Here is a 23622-nt window from a genome sequence, read left to right as displayed (position 1 = left end):
TGTGATTAGCTAAAAATGACTTTTCCCAATGATAGAGCCCCTTTAATGTTATTGCTGATCTTTCTCTCTATTTACCTATAACATAAAAAATGACAGCTGAACAATAAAGAAACATAATAGTTGGCGTATCACTAAGACGTTGTTATCCCCAGTCTCATAGAGTTTATGATCAGCAAAGAGATAAAAGGTGACATTCAGCTCCACTATAAGAGAAATTCACACAGTTAGACAACCACTATAAATCTGCGGATTCTGCAGCTGTCAATAATATCTGTAACAATCGAGCATCCATGACCTGTTTGAGATTCTCAGGTGAAAGGTCAAGAACCTGACAAGATGGATTTCATCAATGTTCCTTTTTCCACCATTGATCAGAGGTGCAAGGGATGAGCGTTATCTACTATATATCCAAGTAATGTTTCTGGGTGAATGCTCTGTTTAAGCTGCCACATTATAGGCCAACCGTATTGGCACTTCTTTAAAGCTGCCTCATTTACTGCTCTGCTTTCACATACTTCTCTTACGCCAGTGAAACCACTGAAGATTATTTATGAAAGTCATGAATTTTCTCTCTGTCCAAAAAATAGATTGGGCATTTCTTCAACTACTTTGTACCAAACATCCTCTTTGGCGCGAAAGGCTTCTATGAGAATTGTAGTGATCCCAGTAATATTACTGTACAACAAATGAGCAGATTGCAAAGGACAGACACAATAAATCATGTAACATGCCTGGAGAGAATAGATTGTTCCCAGATCTGTGACTTATATCATTATTCTTGGAGGGGGACCTGCATAAATATCCGACTCTCACAATTAGAACTATTTATACCGAGGAAAAACATGTTACTAAATAGGAACCAAAATATCCTACAAAGATGCAACTTAACTGATGCATGCTCGCTGTGATATATTGAATTAACCTTTGCTATGTGTCATTACACTGCATGTGGTTATTTTTAGATATTTTCATTTCCAGATACTCCACGAGCCATTCTTAAATCGTGCTGTGTAAAATGATGAGAGAAGAGCACAGATTGGGGAGGAACACGGACCACTATTGTCAGTTTACTGTATTCTGTTGCTACCTAGCAGTTTATGACATGGTTTGTAGTGGGAGGTCTGAAAGACTGAACCCAGGCACACTGGAAGAAATGCCATTCCTGGTTAAATCACTATGTAATCTCATTGTGGAGACTGCTCTTTCTGGTTACAGGGAGCTGCTGCCATGTGAGTTTTAATTAAAAACAAAACTGTCTATTTTTTCAGCTTTTCTGGATTCTCATCTGTAAGCTTTTTCCTATAATGTGGTGTTGGAAAGTCAACAAGCTGAGCAGATCTGTGATGGGGAAAGAAGATTCCTATGGCAAAGACTGCCTTGAGTCCGACAGGAACATGTGAGGTCCATAAAAATTCCCTGCTGGAATGTTATCATACTGAATATTGAAAGACTAAGAAAAAGAACAGGCTGAGATGGAATTCACAAGCAACTCCTGTAAGTGACTTTCCTAAATGTGTGATGTCTTGTTGTTGTGCAATCAGTGCTGTCTTTATTAGTCAGTACTTGTGCTGTTTGCACTAATGTACGTTTATTTCATTCATGTTTTTAGCCACAATTTTGGGATGAAATCACCTTTTTTGTTGTTTTATATAGAATATATAGAACATGGGACATAATCATTTTTCTTTTATACTTTTTTTTCTTTTGGACCCACTTATATCTTTGATTCATAAACTGCCTGTGTGATTCCAGCCCTAAAAGTCAATGTAAGTCTTCCACATGTCTGCAAAGTGAGTCTATGGCTGGAGAACAGTAAGATTCCTCTAAGCTGCTGTAATGCCTACAATTATTATTGATCACATGTCAGATATAGAGATTGATGGTAAGATAATTCTATTAGTAGTGAGATTTTGTCAGTTATATTTTCTGGTGGCTTCTATTAAATATGTTACTATTGCATTTGTTCTCTTTAGATTCCTTGGAAGGTAAAGGTCTTAGACACTGGGAAGAAGATTACAATTTAGGATGATTCTATAGCTGAAAACTTTGTAATGCAGCCTCAGTTCAGACTGGATTTAATGCATTTGCTATCCAATGCCTGAATATTATCGGAACCACAGCAGTGCAGTTATGGTAAGGAACCTATGGATCTTACAGCACATAGACTTAAGGAGGGCACCCAAGTAAGCTTCTCAGTAGAAGGCTGGACCAACTCTTATAAATCTCTCCATTGTGGATTAAAAGCAGACCAATGCTTGAGAAAAGTTACTCCCTTCTGTTCTTTCATATTATTTCTCTGCAAAACTCAGGATTAAATATGGATATTCTTGAAAAGGAGAACTTTCTGAATATCTCCAAGAGCTCTCTCTTCCAACTAAACTCCGAGAAGGCAACTTACACCAGTGAATCCACCGCAGGAGGGGCCAATACCACCGACATCTTCAACTGGACCTTGAATTCGGAAAATGTAACACATCTCACTCCAGAAGGAAGTTCTTTTTCTTTAGAAAAGAACTGGCCGGCCCTTCTAACAGTTACTGTCATAGTGCTGACCATTGCTGGGAATATACTAGTGATTATGGCTGTGTCTCTGGAGAAAAAGCTTCAGAATGCCACAAATTATTTTCTTATGTCCCTTGCCATAGCTGACATGCTTATAGGCTTCCTTGTCATGCCCATCTCTATGCTAAACATACTGTATGGTAAGTATACTACAGCAAACCCTATCAATTATCATTGCAAGTGTACATATGTGAATACCCACCCATGTTATAGTTATACAGTATATAGCCAGATACAGTACACACCTATTATACCATTTATTAGTTATACCATTAATGTGGAGTTGTTGCAATTGGGCATATTTGCTAAAAGTGGCAGAATTCTGTCTTAATTTGCACCAAAAACTTTCCATTGATTCGTGTAGGACATTTTTTCCTGATTTGTTTGACAATGGGGCATGGCTTGCCAAAAAGAGGGCTGGCTTTTGATGCAACAAAATGCATCCAGAATTGGGTAAAAATGCTGGAACAAAGCAAAGCAATTAATAGGTGGCATAATCTTAGATTGACAGTGCAAAGATATACCAGATTTATCATCCAAAAGCAGACACTGTGATAAATCTGCTGCATTTTAAGACTGTCTCATTCTAAAAATTAGGATTAATAAATCTTCTCCAATATGTTCTTTTATTCACTTCACTAACAAAACTAGTGCGGTATATGGCGGTATATATTTTGTGATAGAGTAGTAGTCAAAGCCATTCCATACAAAGATATACAGTAAGGGGCCACACAGTGGCTCAGTGGTTAGCACTGCAGCCTTGCAGTGCTGGAGTCCTGGTGTTCAAATCCCGCCAAGGGCAAAAAAAACCATCTGCAAGGAGTTTGTATGTTCTCCCTGTGTTTGCATGGATTTCCATCCCATATTCCAAAGACATACTGATAGGGAAAAATGTACATTGTGAGCTCTATATGGGGCTCACAATTTACATTAAAAAAAAAAAAAAAAGATATACAGTAAGAAAGTTAGGCTTTTTTTTACATACAATAAGAGTTTATTATGCCTATAAAGTTGTATATGTTGCAATGGAGGATGTCAGGATATCCTCCCAATGTATACCTGCAATGTGATATGATGATAGCCATATTCACATGAGTAGGTTAATTATTATACATCAAGCTCCTGCATTATACATAGGACATCACTAAGGCTGTACAAAGTCAGTGACTTGTGTGGAGCTTCATCCACAGATCTCAGTTAGATATTAATTATGTGAATAGTAATTAAAACTTAGAACAGATTAATCAGAAACACAATAATGTATATGTCTATACATAATGATTATTAATTATGTATAATGTGTATTCTATTATATAAAAAGGTCATGTCGTCTAGTAAGAATAGCCAAACAACATGAATGCATTTCACTGTACTGTCTTATTGTAGTATAATTGCTAGTGATGTTCATAAGAATAAGCCATTAAGAAGATCATTTATCATTACAAAGTAAATCTGAAATATATATTATACATGCTCCCTTATATATGCGTGGTATGAGGATAGATATATAGACAGACAGCGTGTTAACATTACAAATATTACCATCATTTTCTGCAAGTTGCTGTTTGTTACGTACTGAGAACTTCTGTAGCACTACATCTCCCCCTGCAGGTGATAAATGACATCACTACAGACAAGGTGCGATGCGTTAGCACTGACACTATAAAGCATTCTGTTTGACAAGAGGAAATTAAACCAATATGACAGAGAGATGTCTATGAATTACTAGTAGTGACCATATGCAAACTAAATCTGCACCTTGTGGCTATCTAATAAGCAGCTCTTAACATTTGGTACCACACATGGTTACTGATCCTTTAAAAGGATCCTAACTTTTAAACACAATTTTTTCTCCCTAACATGTCAGAATAGCCTTAAGAAAGGCTATTTGTCTCCTACCTTTCCTTTTCTTCTCCGCGCCGCCATTCGCCTGCAATTCCGTTTTTTCTTGGTATGCAAATGAGCTCTTTCGCAGAACTGGGGGCGGACCCAGCACTCAAACAGCACTGAGGGCGCCCCCAATGCTGCCAGAGAGCTCTCCAGTGCCGCCTCCATCTTCTTCTGCGATGAGGTCTTCACCACATTTTCTTCCGGCGGTGTCTTCTTACTTCTAGGCTTCGGGCCTAGGGCAAGCCGACTGCGCATACCAGCCGGCCACAAGAAAATAGCCGCTTACGATACTGTGGAAGCGGCCATTTTCTTGTGGCCATGGGCATGAGCTTGCCCGAGGCCTAGAAGTAAGAAGACGCCGCCGGAAGAAGACGCGGTGAAGACTTCGTCGCAGAAGAAGATGGAGGCGGCGCTGGAGAGCATTCTGGCAGAATTGGGGACGCCCTCAGTGCTGTTTGAGTGCTGGGGTCGGCGCCCAGTGCTGCGAGAGAGCTCATTTGCATACTGAGAAAAACCGGGATTGAAGGCGAACGGCAGCGTGGAGAAGAAACGGAAAGGTAGGAGACGAATAGCCTTTCTTGAGTTTTAGAATACATGCTTTATAGAGATGAGCGAACAGTAAAATTTTCGATATTCATTTCAAATAGCCCCTCAATATTCGACTATTCTAACGAATATCGAACCCCATTATAGTCTATGGGGGAAAAATGCTTGTTTCAGGGGATCCCACTCTTTGACTCAGGAGAGTCACCAAGTCCACTATGACACCCCTGGAAATGATGCCAACACCCTGGAATGCAACTTGGACAGCAGGGGAAGCATGCCTGGGGGCATCTAACATGCCCAAATCACTGTATTAGGTCGGGATCCCTGTCAGCTTGCGATATGTGCAAGCTGATTTTTTCCCACAGGAATGCATTGACCAGCATTGATTGACCGAATGCCATAAAGAGTACAATCAACCAATCAACGCTGGTTCTGCCGGAGGCTCGTCTGTGAGGAGGCGGAGTCTAAGATCGGACCAGAATGGAGACTGCTGTGGACTGTTCTTAGACTCCGCCTCCTCCTGCAGAACCAGCGTTGATTGGCTGAATGCTGTATTCTGTATGGCATTCGGCCAATCAACGCTGGTCAATGCATTCCTATGCCGAGATGTAGCAGTGCTGGCCGTGCGCTCAACTCGCCTACTTTGGACATGCAGCCGAGCTGAGCGCATGGCCAGTACTGCTACACCGGAGATGAAGCAGAGCTGGCCGTGCGTTCAGCTCGGCTACTCCGGAGATGCAGCCAAGCTGAGCGCACGGCCAGCACTGCTACACCGGAGAACCGCTGCTACACCGGAGAACCGCTGAACCCTGCTGCACTCTCAGCTCTGCTGCATCAGAGATGCGCTGAACCCTGCTGCACACTCAGCTCTGCTGCATCAGAGATGTAGCAGAGCTGAGTGTGCGCTGAACCCTGCTGCACACTCAGCCCTGTTGCATCAGAGATGTAGCAGAGCTGAGTGTACGCTGAACCCTGCTGCACATTCAGCTCTGCTGAGATGCAGCAGAGCTGAGTGTGCAGCAGGGTTCAGTGCACACTCAGCCCTGCTACATCTCTGATGCAGCAGAGCTGAGTGTGTAGCAGGGTTCAGCGCATCTCTGATGCAGCAGAGCTGTGTGTGCAGCAGGGTTCAGCGCATCTCTGATGCAGCAGAGCTGAGTGTGCAGCAGGGTTCAGCGGTTCTCTGATGCAGTAGAGCTGAGAGTGCAGCAGGGTTCAGCGGTTCTCCGGTGTAACAGTGTTCGCTCATCTCTTAACACTATAATTATCAAGTATTTATATAATTATCAAGTATTTTAGACAACTTCTGATGCTTTCTGTGCCTTATAAGACAAGGGGTGGAGATTATCAGAGAATAAGTGAGGCTTGTTGGGAAAGGGGGTTTGATGTGACACTGTGTGCCAAACATTTAGCATATTTTTTGTCAGGAACCAAGACATATAATAGGTGATGTAAACTTTGAATAGACAGTATAAAGATATCATCCATCCGTCACTGTGACTAGGACAGGGTCAGCAACCTGTGGCACCTGTGCCATGGCCAGCACTTTAGGGATACCTACGTAGCACAGGGCTTGCTCAGCTGTTTCTCCAGGTAGGAATACGAGCTAGTCTCATTTTTATACCTTGCAGCAAGTGTAAGGCAAGGGCTCCACGGGTCGGAAACACCACAATTTGCCTGCAGTGGAAAGGCTGTGGGAAAAATTGTGGCCTTTTACAGTAACTTTGCGTTTAAAAGCAATGTAACTTTGCGTTTAAAATCGCAGCGCGGCCACGCTGCGATTTCCAAAACGGCATGGTTTTGGAAATCGCAGCATGTCAATTATATCTATGGAAATGCTGGTGACTTCCTCGTATATATAGTTGCAACAGAAAGTCCACGGAGGAAAAGTCGGCAAACTTTCAAGGCTACGTAAATGTCTTCCTCCAGTATATGCAAACCACTCCCTTGTTCATCTGAAAGCTGGTCCTAGCACACGATACATAAAAGGTTGGTGACCCCTTATATAGAACATTTTAAGTGAGTAGTCTAAGCCCCCTTGCACACGACTGTATGAATGGTCAGTGTGCTATCCGTGTTTTTCCCAGATAGAACACTGACCCATTAATTTCTGTGGGATCGTACACGTGATCGTGAATTACAAAATATGGAAAAGGTAATATTCCTGTCAGATTTTGTGGCCCTGCTTCTGTGTTTCCTATACATTAAATGAAAAATGCCGTGGAAGCATAGCCGATGTACGGGCGGCACACGTGCCCCAGTCCGCCATCCATGCTGTTCATTCACGACAGCCGGTTACCACATGGTTGTGTGCAACTGGCTTTAGTGTGCACTGTATCAAACTTAGACAGTATTCGTAAATGTTTCCCAGCGAGGTTATTGGTCCCCAATGGACATCTGTAAATATGAAAATATTCCATACAGCAATGTAATATAGCAGTCACAGCTCCATCCTTCACTACACTGCACATAAGAATTAACATTTGGTAAAGACGAGTATAATATTGTACCATCTGTACTACAGATCATTCAGAAAGAATACCATTTAACTAAGGAGCCTGAGGGACTGAAAACTGTTGGGAGCACAACATGATGCTCCATTGTATCTATCCTTCACTTTTATGAAAGACAAGGCTTTCTTTCCTGTTTACTCTCCATTCACAAGCAGGCTCTTAACGTGTACCCAAACTTTTGATCAACTTTTGATTTTCTGTCAAAATCTGCGTCATTAATAAATATTGTAATATACTTTATGAGCAAATTCTGTCTTTTATGTGAAATCCTGCACTGAAATCCACTTTCTGTCTGGGGTCCCACGTGGTATAAACACCGCAGTTTGGCCGCGGCAAAAAACACTGCACGTTAGATGGATCCTAGTGTATCCCATCCACATATTGTAGAAAAATATGTGCAGTGGACATGCTATCATTACGGTTTTGGAAATTGCAGCATGTCAATTATACCTACAGAGATGCCAGCGGTTTTCCTATAGGTATAATGGAAGCAGGAAGTCTGCAGAGGAAATCTCTGCGAACTTTCTGTGAAAAGCGCTACAGGAATAAAACGGGATGCAGCCCACTACGTAGGGCCTTAGCCTCTTTCTGTTTCTCTATGGCTGGCTAAAATTTGCACATCACTTCTCACAGGAGTATGGATGTGTGGGCACCTGTATACTGCAAGGAAGCTAAGACTCAATGAAGGTGTCACTACGAACAGTTAGGGCTTGTTCACACGTGAACAAAGGGGCGGATTTTGACAGCGGATTTCGCTTCAAAATCCACCCCTGTACAATGGTGGTCTATGCAGACCGCCGGGCTTCTTTTTTCCACTAGCGGCGGGCTGCTGCTAGCGGAGAAAAGAAGTGACATGTCCTTTCTTCAGGCAGAAGCCGCGGCGCGCTGGACCGCAGCTTCCGCCTAGCGGCAGCACCCTCCTGTGTTCGGTCATTCATTTGAGCCGACATAGGAGGGGAAAGCCGTGACCGCGATGGTCGTGGCAGGCAGGTTTTGACCAGACTCTGTGTCAAAACCCGCGCAGGCGCCCCACGTCTGAACTAGCCCTTAGATTTCTGGCGTTATAAAATATTCTTAGCTTTCATATGACACAAAGATTTCAGTTCTACCTGTGTTAGTTCTGGAGATATGACCAGTTTAGAAAATAATAGGGATTGGCATATTTATAAGCAGCAGCAGGTCCTACCCATCTAAACTATGTTTTCAACTGGTGATATCTCCATAAATAATACAGATAGAACTGTGATTTGGTGTGATACCTCATCTTTCATTTGACAACAGAACCAGTATAAGGCTTTGCGAAAACCGCAGCAATTTACATTACCTGTAAAGTGGATGGTATTCTGGCTAATCCCATCCACACATTGCAAAAAAACATCCTCAGCTAAAATGCTGCTATTTCAAAAAACAATTATACCTACGGAAGCGCTGGCGTTTTCCATATAGGTATAATAAGGTCAAAAAGTCCAAACTTTCTGTGAAAAGCGCTGGGGGAAAAACTGATGCGTTTCCATAGTGTTTTTTTCCCACAGAACTTTTCAGCTGCGGCTCGCTACTTATACATGGACCTTAGCTTTATACATTTTATAATGTCTTAGATATAACTGTTGGAAGTGACCACCCAGCCTCAGGGAACATGCGGACAGGAAAGTACTTCACAATCTACCTTCCTGTCCACATGATTCGTGCAAAGATCTCGCGGTAAGCACACGGACCCCGTTATAGTCTATGGGATCCGTGTGCTTTCACTGCACACTGCTTGCAAATGTGTTCGGTAGTCTGTCCGGGGGGGTCCCCATGCGGACTTCCCGAATGGATTACCAAACGCAGATGTGAACCAAAGGGTTACAGATTTCAGTTAGCAACAAAGAAACAGTCAGAAAGTGGATATCAGCACAATATTTAACAGAAAGCAGCCAAAATGTATCAATAAAGGTTAATAAAACAAGCGAAAGCCCCATGTGGCGTATGCCATGGCGTTTAACAGTCTCTGCAAAGTGGATGGAATTCTATTGAATACCATCTACACACTGCAGAAAAATAACTGCAGCAGAAATGCTGCAATTTCCAAAACCGTCACACTTTTGGAAATCGCGGCATGTCCATTATACCTATGGAAACGCTGGTGGTTTCCATACATGTATAAGAGGAAAAATAAGTCTGTAGAGGAAAACTCTTGTGGAAACGCATAACAGTTTTTCCCGTAATGCTTTTTTGCTGCCGCCCGCTACGTGGGACCTTAGCCTTAAACAGATAAAAAACTGCTAGAACCAGTTACAAAACGTCAACATTTTATTCTTTTATTTACCAATAGAGATGAGTGAGTAGTATTCGAATGTAAAAGTTCGATACAGAACCAGCATTGATTGGCCGAATGCTATACAGTCGGCCAATCAACGCTGGTTCTGCTCCTACATTTAGAAGTCTTCTCCGTGCAGCTTCCCCGCGGCGTCTTCCGGCTCTTCATTCACTCTGCCACGCTTGTAATGCAGGCATGCGCAGTCGGCTCTGCCCAGGGCCGATGCCTGGCATAGAGAATGAAGAGCCGGAAGACGCCGCGGGGACGCTACATGGAGAAGACTTCTCGGAGGATCCAGCCCGACCCTCACTCGTGGACTTGGTAAGTATAATTTGATTGAACGTTGCTTACCCCTGAAACGAGCATTTTCCCCCCACAGACTATAATAGGGTTCGATATTCGATTCGAGTAGTCGAATATTGAGGGGCTACTCAAAACGAATATCGAACCTCAAACATTTTACTGTTCGCTCATCTCTATTTAGCAACAATAACTACTTATTTATTTTATTCATTTATTTAGCGTTAACTAGGTCCGCACCGCTGTACAGAAAGTGTCATTTTAGACATCAATAGACACAGCCTGTCTCCTTACAAATGTTGGCTCTGATTCCAATTTCCTTCCATATGCACCTGCAGAGAGAGTTTAGATGACCTGACAATCAACTTATGTAACTTTCATGGGGTACAATGGAATGTGAGCTATCTTTGGAAACATTCTATGAAATATACACCTTTGAAGCAAGTGTGAATTGTGCCCAATTGCAATTTGCTGAAAGCTATTTTCCCTCTTTGTCTAAAGAGACAGAGGGAGTGAAGAATACGTGTAGCTGTCTTAAACACATTACTTGGAGTTTTATAATCACAGTTTTCAGGCTGATTTTTTCTTAGGAAAAAGATGTTTGTGACCGTAATCCAGAGCATTATCTGCAAAAAGTTTTATTGACAGTAGTCACATCAAAAAAAGGAAGACGGTGTACAATTCAATTGTCCATGATTGCAAATTTTGGGATCAAGTCCCTTCATCAGGCTTAGGTCAAAGGATAAAGGGTGTAATGATGTGACGTCTCTGGAAGTAGGGAATAGGCCCTTGGTGGGTGGTAAACACGCAATTGGCTTTTTCCTATAGACACATTTGGGACTCTATTCATACACTGCTAGCCTCAACTAGAGAGATAGAAAAGTTATTTGTATATTTTGTTTCCAAAGTCATTGCGTCCTCATATTACTTACAGAACATAATTTTTCTTATAACATCTTCTTTCCAGAATAGCAACTCAAAACGCTTATTTTTATTATTTTGGGTTGACATTCTGGTGGCTTCAGAACTCTATAGAGTTAGGGTGCATTCACACTGAGTATACACTGTCTGATTCTGAACGTTAAAACACATTCAGAATCAGCGCGTATAAAGCAGTTCCCATTCATTTCAATGGGAGCCGGCATACGAGAGCTCCCCATTGAAATGAATGGGCTGCTTTTTTCTCTACGAGCGCTCCATTGAAGTAAATGGGAAGTGTTTAGAAGCGCTCGCGTGTACGGCTCGGAATGAGCCGAGCACTTACGCCGTGTGAAGGGGCCCATAGAGAAAAAAGCAGCCCATTCATTTCAATGGGGAGCGCTCGTATGCCGGCTCCCATTGAAATGAATGGGATCTGATTTATAAATGCTGATTCTGAACATGTTTTAACGTTCAGAATCAGTCAGCATATACTCAGTGTGAATGCACCCTTATGGTGTAGTTGTACAATGTTTTCCACTTTGAATGGTCATCCAAGAACAAATTATTATTATTAGAATAATAAACCAAAAAAATAAATATTATTAGAATAATAAATCAAAAAATGTCAGGGACCTTTGAGGACCAATTGAGTCAGAACATGAACCCACGGGAGGATCATCTAGTACTTTGGAGGACCAGTCCACTAAAGGACATGGTAATAAATGGCGGATCTTATTCTCATGTTGCACATTTAATATACTCACAGACCAACATCTTTAATACAATTTATAATAACGTATATACAGTAGCACTGTCAACCATAACAGCTAAAGAAGAAACCATTCTAATTTCTGAAGTTAAACATGAAATACGAATGGTTATTATATATGAATGGCTATAACAAGAAATGGACAATTTCCCTAGTCCTTGACTATAGACTGACTCATATACAAGTGCACTTCTCCTAACACAGTAAATACGGTTCACTAACCAGTTTCTCCAGCTAAATGTACTATATAAAATAAGTCTTCTTGCCCCTTCCCTTATTCAGTTTAGTGTCAAATCTGGCTGTGTATCCCTAGCAACCAGATTGTCAGACGTGACTCAGCTGCGCAGCTGAAACGTAGCTTGGCAGCAGACGTAGCGAGCCATTCCGCATCTCTAGCCGTGGTATTAATAAAATGTAGAGGACCTTGTTTCATAGGTAGTGCTGTCAAATCCTATATCACCTTCACAAACACAACCATCTAAAAGGAATCTCACCATTATTATCTGGCTTTTTTCAAAATTCTGTACTAAATTCTGAATAATAAAATTCTTTCCAAATATGCCCGTTATTCAGTTTTAAAGTCCTATTTTCATGTAAATCTCATTTTCATTCATATTGAAATATGGGAGAGATTGTTTTGCTTAGGAATCTAGAGCTGAGACCAAAGCCCGGCAAGCTCTGAGCACTGCTTCACTCATCTGTATATGAATAAAGTGACTAGATAAGGTGACTGGGCCAGTGATGGCGTGGTCAGTATACAGATATCATCCACCCACTGTCCGTGCAGATTTACTATGGACTAGATACATTTACATATATGTTGTATGCAATGGCATAACTAAAGTCTTCTGGTGCAATCTTTTGTCCGGGGCCCCCTACCTCATCCCTACAGAGAATTCGTGATAGTGATGGTTATGGGTGCTAAGGAGTGTAATCCACCTTAGTGTGGTTAGGGTAATCTGTGGGTCTCCTTGGTTTATGGGACAGGTGGAAGCTGCAATCTCAATACTGATGCCAGTGTTATGGGCCCCCCTAAGGGTCCTGGGCCCTGGTGCAACTGCACCCTCTGCACCCCTTCAAGTTACGCCCATGGTTGTATGCTGGATACCTGCAGCCACCCATAAAAGGATTATGGCAAGTTAATGTGTATAACAGCATGCAGTTATTCCTCATTTATCTCTATGGCTAGGCAGGGGACTTAGGTTTTGTATCAGAAATTTTTTTAGCTCTGCCCCTTAAAAAAAAAAGATATGTTAAAAATTAATCAGATTAGGATTTTAAACCTATTTAGATTTTTTTAAAAAGCGATATAATTTACTTTAAAGGGATTGCACCTAATGGGAATTATTTCACTTTAATAGGATTATCTCACCATTAAACAGAACTCAGTTCACTGAAATATCTGTACATTATAATTAGATCATATTTTTTGTCTAAATTGAATAATCCTATATTTTAGAACTTGTCTTGATACTGCAATTCATCCTTTTATCTCAGGACCCATGTGAACGGACGTAGGCATCCGTGATACATGAAAAGACTCGCACACAGATGGTATGCGTATACAGTTCATATTTTTCACCGATCCTATAAATAGAGTAGATGGCTACAAAAACAGGAATAAGTCACTGCTTTGGATAAAAATTAGAAACTCTGGTAACCATGGTGCTTGATCTGCTCCTGAGTGGGTGCCATATTTAAGAATCTATCATAACCATGCATGTACAACAAATGTTGGTAAGGGGTTAATGAATATGGTGTAGAGCATGTGCGCCAATTTTTTGGTACCATTTGCACTCAAATTCTTCCATATTTGCAATGGTAAATCTGCCCCCCCTTGTTGTTTTACAGTGTAGGTTTGTGGTATGAGCAGAAAGTGCTGCCAGTGTATATGTCCAATGCATCCAGAGGGAGTCTTTTTGGTTTCCATCAGATTGATATCAATCAGTATAACTCTTTTCTGATTTGTAGAATTAAAACAATCTGCTGCTCTACTCCGCAGAGAGGTATGGATGGTGGGCACTATACCAGGCATTTCTTTTACTTTGGAGTATATGAGCTATGAATGTCACTGTATGCCTATTCTATGGCTTTTGTTGGAGGCGCTGTATACATTTGGAAATTCAGTGGCATTACTTCTGAGGGACACTGCAAAAAGCAGCATCAAAGCACCTTAGGGTTAAGGCTTCCTGTAGCGACCACAGCAAAAAAAAAAAAAAAAAATCCATGTAGCAAAAATGCACCATGCCATTTTCCATAGTGTTTTTTGTTGCGTTTTTACTACATTTATCTGTGTTTTTTCTTCCCCTATTAAATATAAAGAGAGAACTAACTTGCTGTGCTTTTTAAAATACAGCTTTTCTGCAGCCTTTTTCTTTATTCAGCACTACAAATAGCACATAGAGGAACATACCTAATTTATATAGTTGTAGTAAAATACTATATATCATTTATTGCATATTAATCTAATCTATCTATATGTGTGTATATATATATATATATATACAGGTACATATATATACATATATATATATATATATATATATATATATAGTATATACTCGAGTATAAGCCGCATTTTTCAGCCCACTTTTTGTGCTGAAAAAGCCCCCCTCAGCTTATACTCGAGTATATATGGTATATAAATTTGTAGCATATTATTTTATAGTTAATAAAATATTTAAAATGCATTACTATATAATTAATAGTAAATGAGTGAATATAGTGACTATACATGACTTATTGTAAATTATTATATTGGCCAAAGTATGTTAGTAGTTATTCCTTTTACTTTTTTAAATTTCAATTATTTCCATAAAATAGATAAATCTGATTGCATATGAAGAATTATGGCAAATTAACCACATTATTCTAAAACTATGACTTTTTATTTTTATCTCATAGATTATGAATGGCCTTTACATAGGAAACTTTGCCCCGTCTGGATATATTTGGATGTACTGTTCTCTACTGCTTCTATCATGCACCTCTGTGCAATTTCTCTGGATCGGTATATTGCAATACGAAATCCTATCCATCACAGCCGCTTCAACTCAAGAACCAAGGCTTTCACAAAAATAATTGCTGTATGGACTATATCTGTAGGTAAGTGCGGTAATATTTCAGGCATAGGAAGCTAATTATGAAGACAAACTATGGCAGAATAACAAGTACCTAACAGAGACCAAACCTGAGAGATTGCTGGTTGTAGAGATCTTCCTTTATTAACCTAGTACTTCTGCATTATTGTACTGATAGACAAGTAGAACTGAACACCCCCATGTTATGTGCAGTAGTAACCTACTGAGTCATTCATAAATCCTTCACTTAATAATACGATATACAAACATTTTTAGCAAAAACCTATAAGCTTTTTCATATACACATAAAACTTCAATCTATACATATATTATTCCCAGTAGGACATGCAATGGCTTAGAATAACTCAATGAGAAAAAGATTCCTCAAGCACAGGGTAATGCAAATAAAGGCTTGCCATAAAGTGGCAGCCGAGCAGGGACTGGAGTTTTGGGATGTGAATGTCACTTATGCTGCTGTTCACTGGTGCTTTAGGAAAGAACCCTGTAATCTATTCTTTGGTTAGTCTTTGCAGCCTATTATATAAAATGATTCGGTCCATCAGAGACTACAACTACTACAGTTAGCCTGTTGTTTACATGGAGAGTGTCTGTGGATAAGTATATGCACAGATTGCTTATAACTGGGCTCACTCTTTGTACCTATAGTCACTGTGATCGGCTCTTGGGAGCCAAATTACTTCATACAATACATTTCAGTATATTTGGACAATTTAAATATTAGCTTTAAATGGAACCTGTCATGATAAAAAAGCTGCAGGCACCATCTTATGGATCAGGAGGAACTGATCAGATTGATATATAGGTTTGTAGGAAAAGATTCAGTATAACTTATCATTTAGCCATTATAATCTGTGCTCTTTCTATGCTGAGAAGGTTAGGAGGCGGTGCTACAAGTGACTGACAGCTATCGGTGACAGCACATAGATGGCAGGCTGTCACTCACTGATAGCACCGCCTCCTAAACTTCTTACAGCAGAGGTTTCTGACAAGTTATACTGAATCTTTTCCCATAAACCTATATATCAATCTGCTCAGCTTCTTCTGCTCTACAACATGCTGCCTGAAGATAGCACAGCAATTTTCATGTTACAGGTTCCCTTTAATTATAAAGAAACATTTCCTTAATGAATAGTACAAGTGAATATAATGCCATTTTCATCCACCTTATAAATGCAATGTGTGCAGTCATACGACAGTACCAGTGTCCCATCATTCTCACAACAGGTACTAACAACACCCCACAGGTCCAATGGTGTGTCTGTCTGTAGGCAATTTTGTCAGATTTGATGGTATGAATTTGTGTAGTCACTAATGTCAACATGAGCATTATATTTTCAACTGATCACTTCTTTGGGGGTACACTGTTGGAAATTCTTGTCACCCGGGGGTACTTGGCTTCAAATGGTTTAGACACACTGCCGCAAGGTTTCATGGCTCCATTGTACTTTCATAAGAGGAACATAAAAACTGAGGGAAACTAGTTGATATAAACCCCCAACAATTTTAATCAGATTATATCACTTCCATCACAGTTCAGTTTTTTGATAAAAGAAATGTCAAGTCCATCTGACTTTCTCCTCAATTCTAAAACACTGAGAACCCCTGGAACTGATGTGTTTAAGTACCTAATGAACAGAAAAACGGAAAGTACAATGTACACAGGAAACTAGCCTAGAACTGTTCTACTTCATATCATGTCCAGTCTTGCATATATATAATAGCAGTGAAATGATGAGAAGCATTTATATTAAGATACAGATCGGTTACACACATGAGTTGCATCAGAAGGGAGTAAGAACTGGGGACAACCGTTGTGAGAAATAAGGAAAATAACATTTTAAGGTTAAGTTCACACAAGGATTTTTGGTCTGGAACCTGAGGCGGCTCTGCCTCAGGTCCCAGACCAAAAACCGGGTAGCCGCATCTGAAAGCCGATGCATTGCACCGGCATCCAGTTGCGCACTCCACTCCAGATTAGGCCCAATGGGAGTGTCTTCAGGCCGAATTGCGAGGTGAAACGGCCTGAAGAATGAGCACCTTGCTTCTTTTTCCGGGAGCCGGAAAAAACGGTTCCCGGAAAAAAAGACCTAAGCGGCTCCCATCGATTTCAATGGGAGCCGTCTTTTTAGTCTGGATTTTGAGGCGGATACGACCTCAAAATCCTGACCAAAAATCCCCATGTGAACTTACCCTATGCCTCTGCAGAAGGTCCTTTCATACTGGCACGCTGCAAAGCCTTGATATGGTCACAAATTACAGGGCAATAGGAATGAAAGTAAGAAGACTGTCATGAATGAGTAGTGTTAGAGTCATGCTGTTGGTAATAGTTATTATACCTTTATATATAAAATCTCCAATATTGGCATACCCAAAGACATTGTGACCCTTGGGTCCTATGTGGCAGTTATTGGCAGAAATAGGGACGAGTATACTGTATATTAAATAATGTGCCAACTGTAGAAACATATATTATGGTAAAGTTGTGTTAAATCTATCAACTTACTTTGAAAATTTTTGTAAAAAAAAAAAAAAAAAAAAAAGAGGGAAGAGCTTGGAGAATATATTCTGCCAGGTTACAGTTTATATACACTAGCTGAAGAGGGAGAATGAGCTGGGTCTTAGGTGCTCCATATTGAAAACCCCCACATTTATTAAGTGCTTCTGTTTCTTTGCTTGACAAGTAGGAATAGCTTAGGCATAAAGGGGGTAAAGCATAAAATGTACCAAATTGGGCAAGAATTTTGTCACAAAAATTGGTGTAATGCAAGTCAACCTAGAGGTGGCAGACTGTACAGTTTGACAAAGTATAAAAATGCAAAACATTTGTCACCCAGCAAAAGTCACTGTGATAAATTTGGCGCTTGCAATCTAGTTGTAAGCTACGAACCTGATACAATGTGTCTTACCCTTACAACTTTGGAAAGAAGTGAATGGACACAAAATGAACATTTTCAGCAAAATGGATTGGTAGGCATACTTAAACTAGCAAAAAGCTGATACAAATATATAAAGAGAATGTAAAGTTAATAATCCTGCAGCAGCTACATCTCAACATTGATAAGAATCCCTAAGACTGCTTTCAGATGGATCCATGCAGGAGTCCTGTGTGTTTAGTGCCAAGAACAGAATCTGATCCTGTCAGGGAAACCTTTGCTTTGTCTGAGAAAGGTTTCCCTGCTTTCTACTCATTGGATTCAATCTAGTTCTTGGCACTAAATATAAGACTCCTACACAGAGCTGAATTAGAGACATCTATAAGCAGCACAAGAAATGTATTTGATCATAAGTAGTCCTATAAAATCAGAAACACGCACTTCTTTATAGGGGTTTTCCAGGCTACAAATTCTAGATCATCAATACCAGATTCAGTGGGGGTCCAACACTCAGCACCCCCACTGATCATCTGTTCTCTGCAGGAGTATTCACTCCTATTCCCTATATAGTAACTTACTATGTGGAGAACACAGCTGTCTGCTTCCTGCTCTGTTCTCTGTGTGTTATCTGCTGAGAACAGATGATCAGTGGGGGTGTCAGGTGTCAGACCCCCACTAATATGATAATGATGACCTATCTTTAGGATAGGTCAACAAATTTTTTTAGCCTGGTAAACCCCTATAAATGGTTGCCCAATTCCATTGCTGGCTCAGAAGCTCTGTGCCACAGGGACATCCACAGTTATGGAGCCTCTGGGATGCAGCAGATTTTACTGTGGGTTACACCAATGTGTGGACTCTAAAGGATTTTGCTTTCGTTATCTTTAACCAGGACATGGAGGTATGGACTTTCTCAATATGGAACCATTAGCAATGGCTGATATGTAGATGAACAGGACATCACAGTATCAAATCATGGAAACAGACTATACAGGCAGTCAGGCAGATTTTTGAAGGAGACGCAGTTCTTTCAACATAGACAGTACAGAAGTACAAGCTCAGGAACACGCTGAGTAAATACCGGGAAACACAGCAGAAAAATCACAAATTAGAAAGTACTGGTTAGTACCACCTTAGTAATGCCCAGGCTTATAGCATGCATACAGCAGGTCATTGTGTGTGTTCTTCACTAGTCGTGCATAGTAGGCAAAATATAAAGAGAAGCTTATTATTAGAAATGGCCAAATGGGTTTACAATGAACCAGATTGGCTTTGCCCTGTTTTTAATGAAAATGAACAATTTGGACTTTGTCTCGGATTAATTAAAATGGCCACCGCTGGTAAATTGTTATACTCTGGGGTCTGTTCAGGCCCAGGGGAGGTGACGAAAGTAAAAAAAAAAAATTAACTTATCTCTTCTGAGCCTCCTCAAGGCATCTCTCTACTGATGGCACCATGACGTCATAATGCTCAGCATGCCCATACCTCCACTGAGGCCCAATCACAGGCCTCAGCAGTAACCCCGGCCAAGTAACGTCAGAGAAGGGCACCAGGCAAGGAGAAAGAGAGCCGAAGACCGCAAGTAGGGTTATAACCCTACAATTTTGGACAAACCCGGTGGGGGGGGGGGTTCTCTTTGTCTGAACACAGGACAAAACAAATCTTATTTATTAGAAACCTTCACTTATTATCAACAGACGGAGAGAGATCCATGACACCCACCAAGATCTGAACAAAGTCATTGTTCTCTTATAACATCACAGTGCAGATTGCAAATAGGAAGCTAGTAGCCCATAGCTGCAGATTATCCTTCTATTTGTAACCTGCACTGCCTTGGTTTTTAAGAAAATTCTTTGCTTACTTCTAGGTGAGTGCTGTGGACCTTTCTCCTTCTGTGGAAGGATAGAACCTAAGGTTCTGTGTAAACCTTAGGTAACCTATTTCTCCAGCAATGGACTTAATGGGAAGAGGTCCTTACATACGATGACTTGATGACATCATCATTTGAAGCAGACCAGGAAGTAGTATAAAGTGCTTAACCACAGGGGACAGAATTTAAAGGGATTCATTAAAATGCAAATTTTTCTGGGTACTACATCGGAATAGCCTTAAGAAAGGCTATTCTTCTCCTACCTTTAGATGTCTTCTTCGGGCCACCGTTTGGTATAAATCCCGGTTTTCGTCGGTATGCAAATTAGTTCTCTCGCAGCACTGGGGGTGGGTCCTGGCGCTCAAACAACACTGGGGGTGTACCCAATGCTACGAGAGAACTCTCCAGTGCTGCCTCCATCTTCTTCTGGAACGGCCTCTCTTCGCTTCTTCTTCCAGTGCTGGCTTCAAACTTTTAGGCCTCAGGCAGCTGACTGCGCATGCCTGCTGGCCACAAGAAAATGGCCGCTTACAATACTGTGTAAGTGACCACTTTCTTGTGGCCGGCAGGCATACGCAGTTGGCTTTGCCCTAAGCACGAGGCCTAGAAGTTTGAAGCCAGCGCTGGAAGAAGAGAGGCCGTTCCAGAAGAAGATGGAGGCAGTGCTGGATAGTTCTCTCGTAGCATTGGGGACACCCCCAGTGCTGTTTGAGCACTGGGGCCCACCCCCAGTGCTGCAAGAGAACTTATTTGTATACCGGCGAAAACCGGGATTTCTACCGAACGGCGGCCCGGAGAAGACATCTAAAGGTAGGAGAAGAATTGCCTTTCTTAAGGCTATTCTGACGTGGTACCCAGAAAAATTAGCATTTTAATGATAGAATCCTTTTAAAGGGTAAACCGTGACATTGCAGCATCTGCTGAAAGTTCTTGAGTAAAGAAGATTATAAGACAGGAGAATAGTTGAGCCAGACTACAACAAGAGTGGCCAAGTAGGATTTGTAGCAAAGACTTGGAACAATTGGTATCCTGTGAGCAGGAGAGACATGAGCCTCAACAGCGGACATGACAGACAATGAGCACAACATTCTGCTTATTGTATAGGGATTGATTTGGGCTCATTCCTATCTGCAAAAACATTTCACGTTCTCGCTTTGTAGCTAAGTGATCATAAGTGGGACATATTCATGGTGAGACAAATTTATCAAAGAAGTGTCCAACACTTCTCTGTCTACATTTGAGCCAAAAATTATGATGCACGATGTTTATGACATATTTATGAAAAGCATCTGCCAGAAAGAACAGAAAAATATAACTGGCTCAAAACTTGAAAAATGTGTCCTAGATTAGATGTGGTTATAAGGTGTCCAACTTTACAAATATATATGAATAAAATAAGAATGAATATGGCGCAGAGTTTCTTGTGCAAAGTGTACCAAGCTTGAAAGTTTTTTCTATGGGATTCGTGGTTTAAGACGGTGCAAAGTTCAGTATAAATTGGTAAATCTGACCCAGTATGTAGACAGAAAATAAGAAAATTACCAGCCAAGGCAACAACTATAAAACTAAACTAGAAATCATATGAAGGAAGCAAAATCCCTACAGAATTGTATTTGTAATCGTGACAAAGGTCATATACATTATACTGTTCCTCACAACCTTCAAATGTAATAGAAAGAACAAGAGATATTTGCTAATCCATGCCAATGCAGTTCGCCAAGATTTTTCCTTGACATTTCAAGTTCATGTACTGCATGACCTACACTTTTTCACCCACCAACTATACACACTTAACCTTCAGATTCCTTGCAGTTTTCCCATGGCTTGAAGTACTGCACATTTCGAGGACTATAGCTATAATGCATATCTGCGCACTTTGTTGTAACAATGAAAAAGTCTGCTACGTAGTCCTAGGTATCTACTCAAATAAATTCTTCTAAAATCTTAAAGTGAATATCCCCCCCCCCCTTCAGCACCAGTTGTCAGTCTAACGAGGGAAGTAAGCCATTGTTAGACACCTCTAGAAGTGACTTATCTCCTGTAGGAACAAAGGATTGAGTATGTTAAGATCCTAAAATTGTCATCAACCTTCATATCGGTTAACTTAGTCAAATCTCCTCTAATGCTTATGGGTTACTTATCTATTCGATGACCACGTGCTGACTATATATGATTGGTAATTAACTAAGCAATGACATACTGGCACAAGGTCATGCATCTGCAGGAGCAGAAAGATGGCTGTCAGTAAGAGCCAGCCCGCCCATAGAGAAGACAAGGGTAGTTTAGTACTATTACTGCTTTCCTGATGGCTGTATACATAGTACTCAATGCGCACTACAGTATGTATTAAAGAGGACCTTTCACCATATCCGGGCACATGCAGTGTTATATACTGCCGGAAAGCTGACAGTGCGCTGAATTCAGCGCACTGTCGGCTTTCCCGATCTGTGCCCGGTGTGAAGAGCTTACGGCCCGGTACCGTAGCTCTTCTATGGTCAGAAGGGCGTTTCTGACCATTAGCCAGAGACGTCCTTCTGCCTCGCGGCGCCTATCGCGCTGTACTGTGGAGCCGGGAGGAACGCCCCCTCCCTCTGCTCACACAGCTTGTCCGTAGACGAGCATTATCAGGAGAGGGAGGGGGCGTTCCTCCCCAGTCTTAGAGCACAGCGCGATAGGCGCCGCGAGGCAGAAGGACGTTCCTGGCTAATGGTCAGAAACGCCCTTCTGACTGTAAAGTGCTACGGTACCGGGACCGATAGCGCTTTACACCGGGCACAGATCGGGAAAGCCGACAGTGCGCTGAATTCAGCGCACTGTCAGCTTTCCGGCAGTATATAACACTGCCTGTGCCCAGATATGGTGAAAGGTCCTCTTTAAGCTATGAAAGCTGCCATTTTCGCAGATTCCTCCTGGCCCAGAAGTCACTTGATTGTTGGATGTCCAAAACTGCAGGAGTTGCTGGGTCCTAGCAGACCCTAAGGACTAATGCTATACTACTCTCAGACTGAGAGGTTGTTTTTTTGTCCCCTGATGATCCAGCATCTTTGATGATGCCTGGGGAAACACGTAGCGATTTGCTTGCTATTTTAACCACTTAGTGTGAGGGTGAGATTATCCATATATCTAGGTATCAGTATGAGGCGCTATCTAGGAGACTGTGGAGCGTGACTGACGTCCCTACAGGGGGGTCCTGTGCTTTCTGCCTTGTAGTCCTTATTATAAAGTATAACTGACTGCATGTCAAAGAATTCTTATTGGACTGGTAGAAGGCACCTATGGGTGAATTCAGATCGTTGGACTTGATAAGGATCTTTAACTGGTCTATTACATATAGCTAGATGCTATTTGAGCCTCCTGACTCTGCTTAGACTTGGCCTAATTCTCTGACTGCTGACCGACTATGCAAGCTACATTCTGAAAGGTTAGCTCAAGACATATGCACTGAACTCACATAGCGCTCACCTCCAGAGCTGCAGTCACTATTCTGCTGTTACATCAGGTCTAATACTCCATTTACATCTTGAGCTGCAGTCACTATTCCACTTTTACATCATGTCATATAGTCCAGTCACATCCAGAGCTGCAGCCACTATTCTGCTGTACATCATGTCTTATACTCCTATCACCTCCAGAGCTGCACTCACTATTCTGCTGTTACATCATGTCTTATACTCCAGTCACCTCTAGAGCTGCAGTCACTATCCTGCTGTTACATAATCACTTATACTCCAGTCACATCCAGAGCTGCAGTCACTATTCTTCTGTACATTATGTCTTATACTCCTGTCACCTCCAGAGCTGCACTCACTATTCTTCTGTTACATTATGTTTTATACTCCAGTCACATCTAGAGCTGCAGTCACTATTCTGCTGTACATCATGTCTTATACTCTAGTCACAACCAGTTCTGCTACATCTGAGATGTAGCAGGGTTCAGCACACAGTCAGCTCTGCTGCATCTGAGGGTGTAGCAGAGCA

The 23622-nt window shown here is 41.3% G+C and overlaps 1 protein-coding gene across 1 annotated transcript in view; it reads left to right on the top strand.

The window, feature by feature from the left end:
• Positions 1–1184: 1184 nt before the first annotated feature.
• The window catches only part of HTR2A (5-hydroxytryptamine receptor 2A), a 39357-nt gene continuing 16919 nt past the window's right edge, over positions 1185–23622 (top strand). Inside the window, exons 1-3 of the mRNA XM_075265497.1 lie at positions 1185–1494; positions 1974–2702; positions 14705–14905. Of these exons, the coding sequence (XP_075121598.1) occupies positions 2252–2702; positions 14705–14905 (652 nt within the window). The 5' untranslated portion in view covers positions 1185–1494; positions 1974–2251. The remainder of the gene's footprint in view (positions 1495–1973; positions 2703–14704; positions 14906–23622) is intronic.

This window comes from Leptodactylus fuscus, chromosome 2 (assembly GCF_031893055.1).
Source record: "Leptodactylus fuscus isolate aLepFus1 chromosome 2, aLepFus1.hap2, whole genome shotgun sequence".
Taxonomy (NCBI): domain Eukaryota; kingdom Metazoa; phylum Chordata; class Amphibia; order Anura; family Leptodactylidae; genus Leptodactylus; species Leptodactylus fuscus.
This window is presented reverse-complemented; position numbering and strand designations above follow the sequence as displayed.